General features: G+C 46.8%; 1 protein-coding gene across 1 annotated transcript in view; it reads right to left on the reverse strand.

Annotated features, from left to right (window-relative positions):
• Positions 1-12,563, reverse strand: part of LOC144696443 (kinesin-like protein KIF27) — a 130,608-nt gene that overhangs the window by 94,475 nt on the left and 23,570 nt on the right. Inside the window, exon 6 of the mRNA XM_078567739.1 lies at positions 1,928-2,071. Coding sequence (XP_078423865.1) covers positions 1,928-2,071 — 144 coding nt within the window. The remainder of the gene's footprint in view (positions 1-1,927; positions 2,072-12,563) is intronic.

Below are 12,563 nucleotides of genomic sequence, written 5' to 3' on the forward strand. Positions count from 1 at the left end.
CGCCAGCTGGGAGATGGTCGCACATGTGCAGTTCGTTGATTTCACGTATGCGCTGGCCAGAAAAGGGCCACACATGTGCAGTTCGTCCATTTTTATGTTCTTCAGCCGGAAACCGGCCTTGTGCACATGTGCAGAAGAAAAAGAATAAGAAAAGTGAAACAGTGCGAAACTGGAGGTCAGGTGACCTGAAGAGGAGTGCCATAGCAGAGAAGGCGTCCAAGGGAGCAGGACATGGGAAGGGGGACAGGGAGAGATCCCAAATCAAAAAGGTGGTCCCAAACAAGGGAATGGGACAGAAACAGATCCTAGAAGACAGCCCTAGGTAAAGGACAAGGACAGATATTAGAAATAGATCCTGTTAAACAAAGTTGAGAAAAAGGAGCAGAGAAATTGACTCTGAAGTAAAGAGAGAGAGCTGTGGGGAGCAGACTTGAAGCAAAATGGGCTCGAAAAAAGCCCTGAAGATCCTACAGGGCAGCTGAAGGTTGGTGACTCCGTGCTGAGGGCCATAATGGCAAAAGTACCTTTTGCAGCAATGGTTTTCTGTTTGGCACCGCTGAAAATCTGAGTATGCTTGGAAGGTGAGGCATGAGAGAACTCAAGAGATCTGAGAGAAAGGAATCTTGAAAGGCAAGATTGAAACCCTGGAGTTGGATCCTCGTTGAAACTGTCCGAGTAGGAGCAAAGTTTGGAGAATTCCAAGGCAAATTTTCCAAATGTGGAGATTGGAAATCCTTGTGAGAAAGACAGAGTTTCAGTGAGAACAGTTGGCTCATGGTATGACAAGCGTCTGGGTGGGTTGTTGAGAAATCCATAGAATCTGCTTTGGTGCATCTGTCATTTACTTCGGAGTGCGGTGTGCCTGGCCACAGTTCATCAGTTGGTTCACATATACCACATACTTACCCTGAATATTAGAGTGCAAGATAGATGTCAATTGTTTTGTCTATCCGAATTTGTATGTTTCTGTAAAGGTAAAGCCGAGGTGAAGAAATAATGAATACCTGAACCATTTTCTCATGTCGTTAGGATCTTTCAAACCCATGTCCAGTATTATCAGCTAGGATCGTAACAACAGGAGCTTCATTTGCCAATAAATTGTACTCTTCTTAGGCTCCCCAGTTGAAGATGTGTTTATAGCTTAAATTCTTTATGGAAGTTAAATGACACCATCACAAAAGGGGAGGTGGAATAAGTTAGATGATAGCTGGTAGGTTCAAAACTAAAGCGTTGAACTGTAAACTGACCAAAGTTGAAAGCCCACTTTCAAGTGGTATATAGATACAGAAGGTTTTACTGCCAGGGTCATAAAATATATGAAACGGGATGAAAAACAAGGCAAAGGGAAATCACATGTTTTACTAAGTCACAGCTTAACTCAGTTGATTGTTTGCTGTCATGTGTCATTGCTGTCAAACCTGCATGTGGCTGACACACTTAAACAGAGGACACCCCTTCCCCAGTTCAATTTTGGTTTGCTGTCTCATAATTTAGCAGATGCTGGTTAACTTGTTTTCTACGAGAAAACTAAGTAAAAACCAACGGGCATTCAGACTTAAGATCCAGGATTATGGATTTATCAAACTGTTTAATGCACCCACCTTTATTTTGCCTAAAGCAGATATTATTTAGATGTGTTGAAATTAATTGATTAATTAATTTAATAATTTGACTAAAGCAGTACATCATTAAACTCAAAGTGCTGGAAATACTCGGTAGGTCTGGTAGCATCTGTGGAGAGAGAAACATAGTTGGCATTTCTAGTCAATGACCTTCAATTAGAACAGAAAGGTCATTGATCTGAAATTTTAATTTGGTTTCTCTCCCCTTAGATGCTGCTAGACCAGCTGAGTGTTTCCACGTTTGAGTTTTTATTCCTGATTTCCAGCATTTGCAAAATTTTGCTTCTGTACAGCAACAAACTTACTTGAATGTGACATCTTTCTTGAAATTCTGTTAAAGCTGACAAATATTCTTCCTTTTCCTGTTCCAAACCTTGTATCTGCTGTAGTGTATCCTTCAGCTCAGCTGCTTTTTGACTGAATAATTCCTCATCTGTAGCCAGGGCATCCTGAGGAAAATAAATAATCAGTAAAAAGCATTCACTGCAAATTTCACCCATATCACAATGAAGGATGCACAGTGAAGCTCACAGAAACCAATTGTTATCTGATAAATGGAAATTTGATGTGAAAATTTACATGAAAGCAAAAAATAAATTATGAAAATAATTTCCATCCTTACATGTGTGGAAAGGCCTCATTAATGAACAATTACTTTCTATTTTGTCTGAGCCAGTGACAAAAATACTTATTCAGTTATTTGCCAGTTGACAATTGGCAACATATGCATGAAACTAACTTAACTCTTTTAGCAAGTTCAAAAGTCAATTTATCACTTGAACTATAGATGGAATAAATGAATTCAGAGTTTTATGTCTGACCCGATCGGGTGTGAAACGGGCGGGCCTGTGCCTGACCCAATCGGGTGTGAAATCGCGAGAGATGACGTCGGGCGAGCGTCCCAATGTCATTGCACACTAGTGCGATATTTGCTCGGGGCGTGTATAAAAGTCGGAAAAGCGCCCGCTGACAATTAAGAGGGCAATCAAGCCCATTAACGGCACAATTGTCTGCGATTTTTCATAGCCTGTCCAACCTTGGTTGGCAGACGGCTGATTCAGCCAGGCGGCCTTTGCATTTTTCATCAAACCTCATCCAAGAGCGGATGAAATCTCTGTTCAGAAATAAAATAAAAATAAATATCTGGGGACAGCATTTTTATGAGGTATGCTTTCAGGTGTTTGATTGTGATGCATGGACTTTTTTTAGCAGCTTTTTACACCTTTATTTAATTATTTGCAGGTCTGCAGCTCCCTGATGCAGCTGTCTGCCTTCAGGGAGCTCTCTCGCAGCGCTCACCTGCACCCACGGTAACGTCATTGCCTGCCCTCTTCTTGCCCCCACCCTGGCAGTGCTGAGTTTTTCAGTGCGCGTTTCACGCTGACTGACCATTAATCATGGTCAGGGTGCGATCGCGGTCGGCAGTCCATTTCCTGGCCGCTCCTGGGCCCGCCGATAGCGTGCACCCACCAAGGGTAAAATTCAGGCCATAAAAGGTACAATGGCTAGAATTTTCCACGCCAGGATTAAGTCCCATGGTGGGGACAGAAAATCGGAGTGACTTCTGCTGTAGAGTGGGGCAGGATAGCACGCCGAATCGTGTGCTGCTCTCCTCATTATGCAGCTGCGAGGTTCGCGTCAAGTCTCGTGGAGGGGCGGGCAGGAAGTTATGTGTCCCACTATCATGTCCGGGCGTCATATTTAAAAGGCATCCTGACAGCCATTTATTCATCGTGCCAGGACTTTAGGAGACAGAAAATGTCTGTGAGAAGGCAGCAAGCTCCAGCCCCACGCTTCAGCGATGCCTCCCTGGAGAATCTCCTCCAGGTTGCCGAAGACAGGCAGGATGTCCTCTTTCCAAGGCATGGCAGCAGGAGGACACAACCTGGGAGGAGGTCGCCAAGGTGCCCATGGGGTCCAAAAGAGGACAGCCCTGCAATGCAGGAAATGGATGAATGATCTCATCTGCTCTATTAGAGTAAGTGAATCTTCTACTCATTCCAAACTCACATCACCACTCATTTTGTAGTTCTGACATGGGACGTGGGTGCCAAAGGCCAGTATTTGTGTGGCCCATCCCTAAATGCCTTCGAGAAAGCGGTGGGGTTCTGCCTTATTGAACTGCTGCAGTCTATGTGGGGTGCTATTAGGGAGGCAATAGCAGGATTTTGACCGAGCTACAGTGAAGACACAGCCATGGTATGTGGAGTAGAGGGCAACTTGCAGGTGGTACTGCTCCCATGTGTCTGCTGCCCTTGTCCTTCTAACTGGTAGAGGTCACGGGTTTGGAAAGTGTTATCAAAAGAGCATTGGTGACTTGCTTCAGTCCATCTTGTACATGGTGCACACCGATGCCACTGTGCGTCGATGGTGGAGGAAGTGAATGTTGAAGGTGGTGGATGGGGTGTCAATCAAGCTGGCTGCTTTGCCTTGCATGGTGTTGAGCTTCTTGAATGTTAATAGGCATCAAGGCAAGTAGAGTATTCCATCATACTTCTGATTTGTGCCTTATACATGTTGATCCAGCTCTGGGGAGTCAGGAGGTCACTTATTAGCCACAGAATTAGCAGCCTATGGTCTGCTCTTTCATCATACATGCTCACAATCCATCTATATGTCTTTATGCAGGAGAAGACAGCCCACAACAGGGAGGGAGAGAGAGATGATGGGAGGTGGGATGCCTGAGCTCAAACCCCTCACTCAGTTTGATCAGCAGGTGAGGGGTTTGAGCTGTCAGGTGAGGATCGAGACCGTGCCGGTGCTAAGGGCAAGGTCGGCCTCTCCCAAGAATCTAGTGAGGAAGCATGCATTATTCCGAGAACTTCAGGAAATCAAGATGATTGATGCATGCGACGTTTGAGCCTGCCTTGGCAGTCAGTCATTCTCTCTTTTCTCCATTCCAGGTGCCAGCAGAAAGAGAGGGAGGCCAACCTCCACCCCCGAAGTAAGCCCCAGACCCCAGGAGACCTTGGAGGAAGACGATGACTACTTCATACCTCTAGAGCTGTCACAGGGTTCACCTGCACCATTCAACAGCCCAGAGACACACACCTCAGTGGGTCATATATCTAATTTAGGCTCGGGGTCACACTCTGGTAGTCACCTCACAGACATGTATCCACAGCAGGAGGGGGCAGTGACAGCCAAAGTATCTGGCACTCAGAACTGCTGGAGGACAGGCCCCTTCTTAGTCAGAGTCAGATGACAAGCCTCTGGAAGTGGCCCTAGAAAAGATGCTGGAGTGTCAAAGAGATGCACGGGAAGTTTAGTCAGGGCTGTTTGCGTGCTCTCTGATGTTGTGCCTCCGGCATTTCAGTACGTGGAAGTCACCATGGGAATGATGGCGGACACCACAGAGACCTAGGTCCAGCAGAATTCACAGTTTATGCCAGCTATGTTCTCGGACCTGCACTCCATAGCTTTAGCCATGGGTGTTTTCAGCAGTGGCTAGGTGAGAGGGGGAAGGGGCACCTAGGCCAACCACCAGGTGCCCCTTTTCCTCAAGGAGTCAGAGAGGGGCCCCTCTGGCACCCAAAAGGGAGGAGTGTTTTGCAGACACGCCATGGGCATCCACCAGGGCCACTCCAAGGGTGTCCAAGTGTTCCCAATCCCCTCTGCCTGAGACCCCATCAACTTCAGCTACTCGAGCCGTGGAGGGTGCACCTGCCCGAGCAGGAGACTCAAAGAAGTGTGGGACCATCTAGGCCTCGGACCTCTAGAAGATACCTGCCAAAGTCATCACAGACTAGAGGGCATAGTAGTCAGCAGGCTGCCTCCACCTCTGCTGCAGATGTTGTGAACACACCCAAACGAAGTGGGAGAGTTAGAAAAAGTAAGAGGTATTGAATGGGCACTGGTGGCAGGGGTGTACAATCATTGTATGTGGTTTTGGCACTAGTAAATATGTTAGCCTGCACTGATTAGAAATCTTCTGAATTCATTCTTGCTGCTGGTTGCAGGTGAAAGACATCCTGAGACCAAGGATGGGTCTTCCATCCCCTAATACATGCCTGTGCATGGAGACATTGCTCTTTGACATGGGTGATGACAGCCATGTGTGACAAGCCTCCCACTCACACTCTTCCACTTGCCTCCACTGCTCTCAAAGGCTCTATAGAGAGACCTCGGTCTTGTCATAATAGAAAGATTAACCGCATGAGTCCTTGTCAGGCAGGCCCTTTCCCCCCAGGAGGATGGAGGTTTGCAGTCGCGAGTTGGCTGCCATTCACCTTCTTTCCTTTCTTCCTTAACTCTGAATGGAGCCGATGGCAAATGGATCAGAGTAAACAGCAGCTCTACACCTTACTTAGATGTCATTGCAATGAAAACCATCTGGGCCAGACTTGCGCCTTTGTGGGCTTCACCAGACAGTGTAGATTTCAAAAGCACAAAGCTTTCATACAGTCTCCACATGATTATTAGGGTTTCCTTTAGTTGTCTGGTTGTGCGGACCTTCAGCTCCACCCACCAGAGAAGACCTCCTCCCACCTCCATATTTTGCAGTTGGACATCAAGGGCGTTATCTTGCTGGTGAGCTGCCTTTGTCTCAGGATGGTGTGTATAATCTTCGAGACCATTTCCACCACCTTTTATCCTCTTCCTGTCACCTACCGACTTTCCCCCCATCACCATCAACATGCCCCGCGATATGAATTTCACTCTCCCCTCGGTAACCTTCGAGCCTCCCCCCAACATTCTGGACCCTATCACTGTCAACCTGGACTAGGAACTTTGCCTTCCCTCCCCATTGAGCCTACACAGTTACCGAGCCCATGCCCACCGTGATCCTGCCTACTCCTGTAATCCATGTCACCATTCTTGATCCACTCAATGACCCTCCAGATGAAAACTACACCCACCACACACAAACCCTGACTGTACCACCGTACAGTATCCCACTTCCCTTTCTCACAGTGACTGCCCCTTCCTACCATCAGCATCCTCAGTTCTCCCTCCAGGATTCCAACACTGACTCAACTGACCCCTCCCTCTGAAAAACCCTGCCCCCACCCCTCCTTCCCCGCTCACTCCCCCATTCCCCTTCATGCCTTCCTTACACCCCCTTCCCCTTCATGCCTTCTTTACCCCCCCTTCCCCTTCATGCCTTCCTTACCCCCTCGTTCCACCTACCCCCGCTTAGTGTCCTGCACCCACTCCCGTTTGGGTCTTCCACTCGCACCCCCCCCTTCACTTTGTGTCTCCTGCGCGCACCATCTCTTGTGGTCCTCTCCAGTAATGGAGGCAGTGTCAACCGACTGGTATGTCTCAAAAATCTCTCGCCGGGTGCCGGTTTGTGAAGTCGAGTAACTGAATGGTGTAAATTCCTGCTGGCAGGGTGGAATATTTGAAAATTCCGGTCTGTTGGGGTTTTAATGAGTATGCATGAGATGCAAAATGGTTCCTGAAGATCTTCAGTGGGAAAGTCAACTCGCCATCAAACCACCATGAAAGTCGGGAGAGGAAGATCCCGACCTCATTTCCTGACGTCAGGAAACCAATTTTTTCATCTTGCCATATCTTCTACCCGCACCCAACACAAATCGCGCCAGTGGCAGGAGGGGGCGATTCCACCCGAGCTACTACTTTATTATAAACAAGAAGTTAGATGGGACATATGGATAGAAAAGAGGGCCATTAATAAAACTGCTTAGGCTCATTGACGTCTAGAGCACAGAAGGAGGCCATTCGGCTCATCGTGTCCATGCCAGTCAACAAAGATCTGGCTACATAAATCTCATTTTCCAGCGCTTGGCCCAAAGCCCTGGATGCTATGGCAATGCAAGTGAATATCCAAATACTTCTGAAATGTTGAGAGTTTCTGACTCAACCACCCTTTCAGGCAGTGAGTTCCAGAATCCCATCACACTCTGGGTGAAAACATTTCTCCTCAACTCCCTTCTTAGCCTTCTACCTCACCTTAAATCGATTCCCCATGGTTATTGACCCCTCTACTAATGGAAAAAGTGTCTTCCTATCCACCCTATCTAGGCCCCTCAAAATCTTATACACCTCTATCAGGTTCCCTCTCAACCTTCGTTGCTCCAAGGAAAACAACCCCAGCCTATCCAATCTTTCCTCATAGCTCAAACCCTCCAGTCCAGGCAGCATCCTGGTAAATCTTCTTTGCATCCTCTCCAGTGCAACCACATTCTTCCTATAATGCGGCGACCACAACTGCACGAGGTACTCCAGTTGTGGCCTAACCAGCGTTTTATACAGTTCCAGCATAACCTCCCTGCTCTTGTATTCTATGCCTCGGCTAATAAAGGCAAGTATCCCACATGCCTTCTTAACCACTTTATCTACCTGCCCTGCTACCTTCATGGATCTATGGATATGCACACCAAGGTCCCTCTGAACTTCAGTACTTTCCAGAGTCCTACCATTCATACGGCAATCCCTTGCCTTGTTAGCCCTCCCGAAGTGCATTTCTCACACATTTCTGGGTTGAATTCCATTTGCCACTGCTCTGCCCACCTGACCGTACCATTGATATCCTCCAAACTACCAATTTTCGTGTCATCCGCGAACTTCTTGATTATACCCTCTACATTTAAGTCCAAATCATTTATGTACACTACAAACAGCAAGGGCCCCAGCACTGAGCCCTGCGGAACCCCACTGGAAACAGACACCCAGTCACAGAAACATCTCTCTGCCATTACCCTCTGCTTCCTGCCTCTCAGCAGGAATTTTGGATCCACCGTGCCACTTTGCCTTGGATCCCATGGGCTCTTACTTTCTTGACCAGTCTGCCATAAGGGACCTTATCAAAAGCCTCACTAAACTCCAGTAGACCATATCAAATGCATTACCCTCATCAACACTCCTGGTTACCTCCATAAGAAATTCGAATAATGTGTCAAACATGACCTTCCCTTAACAAATCCATGCTGACCATCCCTGATTAATCCGTGTCTCTCCAAGTGCAGATAGATTCTGTCCCTCAGAATTCTTTCTAGTAACTTCCCTACCACCGAGGTTAGGCTGACTGGCCTGTAATTCCCTGGTCAATCCCTTCCTCCCTCTTTTAATAATGGGACAATGTTAACAGTCCTCCAGTCCTCTGGCACCTCACCTGTGGCCAGGGAGGATTTGAAAATTACTGCCAGGGCCCCTGATATCTGTTCCCTTGCCTCCCTCAACAGCTTGGGATACATCACATACAGGCCTGCGGATGTATCCACTTTTAAGGCCGCTAAACCCGCTAGTACGTCCTCTCTCTCTATGCTAATTTCCTCTAATATTTCACAGTCCTCCACCCTGATGTCTATATCTGCGTTGTCCTTTTCCATTGTGAAGACCGATGCAAAGTATTCATTGAGGACTGCACCCACATCTTCCTTGTCCACACACAGATTACCTCTATGGTTCCTAATTGGCCCTACTCTTTCCCTAGTTATTCTCATGCTCTTTATATATTTAAAAAACCCCTTTGGGTTTTCCTTTATTCTACCCACCAGTGCTTTCTCATGCACTCTCTTAGCTTTCCTAATTTCCTTTTCAATTTCCCCTCTGCAGTTTTTAATCTCCTCTAAGGATTCTGCTGAATTGAGCTCTCGGTATCTGCCATAAGCTTCTCTTTTTTTTAATCCTAACCTTTATGTCCCTTGACATCTAAGGTTCTCCACACTTGGTCCCCCACTTTGTCTTTACGGGAACATATTTGCCCTGTACTCTCGCTATTTCCTCCTTGAATGCCTCCCACTGCTCTGACACAGTTTTATCTGCAAGTAGCTGCTCCCAATCCACTTGGGCCAAATGACATCTCATCTTAGTAAAATTAGCCTTTCCACAGTTTAGAACTTTTATTCCCGGCCCAACCTTATCCTTTTCCATAACTATCCTAAATCTAACGAACTGAGTTATGGTCACTATCTCCTTAAACGATATAATGGGAAACCTTCATCTGATCACTCTGACACCACACATTGACATGTCACACACAGACTGGGAGTGGCAATGTAAATTTGAAACCAATTGTGGACATCAAGAGCTGAATTCCTTCAGGCCCTTGGAAAGTGGGGGGGGAAGCAAATTCTGGAAAAAGATGCCGGGTTGGCTTGCCAACGAGTTCCACTATCCAGCTGCATTTCCCAAAACTGTCTGATGCTGGCAACTCGCGTATCAGCAGTAGGATGTCAATCAAGGTTGTTGAGTGATTAATTATTGGCAACTTTCACATCAAACAGCAATTTTGCTGGTGCCATGCAGGCCCCCTGCTGTGTCAGCACCCTGGCACCCAAGAGGCAGCTTCATAGCAGGAAGCTGGAGCTGCATGAGTGCTGAAGCGGTTTTGAAGATTACTAGTAGAAAATGACAAGACAGCTGAATTCCCATTTCATAGCCTTGCCATTGAGTGAGGATTTCCTGGATACAGACGTCTCCGAGTGTCTGTGGCAGCTACTCCCCTCCATTACTTTCCTGCTGCTCTTGCTGCTTGGCCCTCAGTAGCATTCTCACTGGTGACAATGAGAGCTACCAGCTTCCATTTCAGTGGGCCATGCTGTATTCACCTTCTGCCTCTGGAATGCACCCACCACCCTAACTAAGCAAAGAGGTGGCTTGCTAATTGGCTGCTGTAAAATTAAGCCAATAGGCGTTCTGTGGCAGCGAATGAAGTGAAAATGCGGAAATGGCCGTGTCCTAAATATTTTCTATGCTGGGAAAATTCAGCCCCAAGGTTTCATTACAATTCATTAGATCCTTCTTTCTTCTTGCCACTTTTCTCCACCATTTCTTCTCATCAACTTTCTTGAGATCTTGTAGGTGTATAGTTCCACGGTCATGTGTTAACTTTTGCTACTTCGGCCATTAATTATGTGTAAGCTTTCACCATGAGTGTCAGCAAACTATTCTATCATGAGGAATACAAGATCTTAGATGACTCCTGGCCTCAACTGATGTCAACACTTGCAGTGTCAGCAGGGTTTTCCAGATAGTGATCAGAAGATGGAGTCCTTCTCCAATCCTGAGCTGATAATATGAGCTAATTTATCACAGGCCAGAGATTCTACTCAAAACCCTCCTTATGACTCAGCTACTGACTAAACTAATAAAAGAGTAAATACAAAATAATTTTAAGTACTGAAGCAAATATACATTCTATTTTTGCATACATAAAGGCATCCTCTAAGCTAAGACCCATTTTAAATCAGGTATTTATCTAATCCTTCCAGAAAGGCATCTTTTGAAAATCTTGAGTCATGCCTAGACTTTTGTGCACAGGACACAAATTCAAGAACAACAGACAACAAAAAACTTGGAGCTATTGTGAACTGTGAGGAGGGTAAAAGTACATATACAGGTTGATGGAATGAGTGGACAAGTGGCAGATGAAATTTAATGCAGAGAAGTGTGAAGTGATTCATTCTGTAGGAAGAATGTGGAGGGACAATACAAAATAAAAGGGTACAATTCTAAAGGGGATGCAGGAGCAGAGCGATCTGGGGGGATATATGTGCACAAATTTTGAAGGCGGCAGGGTAAGTTGATGGAGCTGTTTACAAAACATATAGGATCCTGGGCTTTATAAATAGGGACAGAGAGTACAACAGCAAGGAAGTTATGATAAATCTCTGTATAACACTGGTTCAGCCTCAAGTGGAGTATTCCTTCCAGCTCTGGGCACCACACTTTAAGAAAAACGTGAAGGCATTAGAGAGGGTGCAGAAAAGATTCATGAAAATGGCTCCAAAGATGACGAACTTCAGTTGCATGGATAGGTTGGAGCGCCTGGGGCTGTTCTCCTTGGAGAAGGTAAGGTTGAGAGGACATTTGACAGAGGTATTCAAAATCATGAGGGGACTGGACAGTATCGATCAGGCTTGTCCAACCTTTTCTCGTTTCAAATTTTCTCACACTCGGGGGCCGATGAGCAAATTTCGGAAAGAAAAGCATGAATTTCAAAATAAATGCTGGCATATGATTAAAAACAACTTGCTGAGCAAAAAAAAATAAATCACAATTGATAATTTAAAAATGAGTAATAAATAAAGACGACCATTTGAGTGTGAAAGGGTAAGAGCGTGCATGCCCAGCTCACTCTGAGTCTCAAGGTCCTCACCCACTTGGACAGTGCCTATTGGTGTGTGGGGGTGAGGGTGAATGAAAACCCTGCGGCTGGGAGTGGGCCAGACACATACTGTCTTCCCCCTTCAGTCCTCTCTCTCTCTCTCACTCACACACTCCTTCACGCTCTCTGTCACAAGGTGTGCATTCACCCTCCCTCTCTCTCTCTCTCTCTCTCTCTCACACACACACGCGCTCACCCTCCCTCTCTCTTTCATGCACGCTCACCCCTCTCACACACATGCGCTCATTCTCACACACGTGCGCTCACACTCTCGCCCTTTCATACGCATGCACACAGCCTCACCCACCCACCCTCATGCGCTCACTCTTCCTCACACTCACAAAATCAGCTTGGGAGTGGGGGAAGGTGTGATGCGAGCTGGAGAGAGGTCTGAGGCTTAGCATCGCCCAAACGCAGGTGCCTGCTGAGGGGAAGGCTGAGAGTCAGGGTATGTGGGAGGGTGGGGGGAGAACAGGTGGGATGTGGGGAGTACCAGGAAAGAGCTGGGGGAACACAGCCAGGCCAGAGCACCAGCAGCTGGAGGAAAGCGACCACAACCGGGCCAGAGCATCAACAGCCACGGGAAAGCATGGTGAATGTGTGCTCCAAAGTCTCTCTCTCTCTCTCTCTCTCTCTCTCTATCTTCAAATACTCGCAGTTGTTGGTGTACGCTGCTCCTCCAATCACAGCCTGTTTCACTCCCACGTTTGATGCTGATAGACTCAATTTGAGAGTTTATCAGCAGCAAACACAGGAGATAAACAGGCTGCGATTGGAGGAGCAGGACCCTGAAGAAATCTTCAAAACGCACTGAGCCATGTTACCGGCATTTTCAACAATCGTTCCGGGGGCCACATGGAAGGGCT

Source organism: Cetorhinus maximus, chromosome 2, assembly GCF_964194155.1.
Source record: "Cetorhinus maximus chromosome 2, sCetMax3.hap1.1, whole genome shotgun sequence".
Lineage (NCBI taxonomy): Eukaryota > Metazoa > Chordata > Chondrichthyes > Lamniformes > Cetorhinidae > Cetorhinus > Cetorhinus maximus.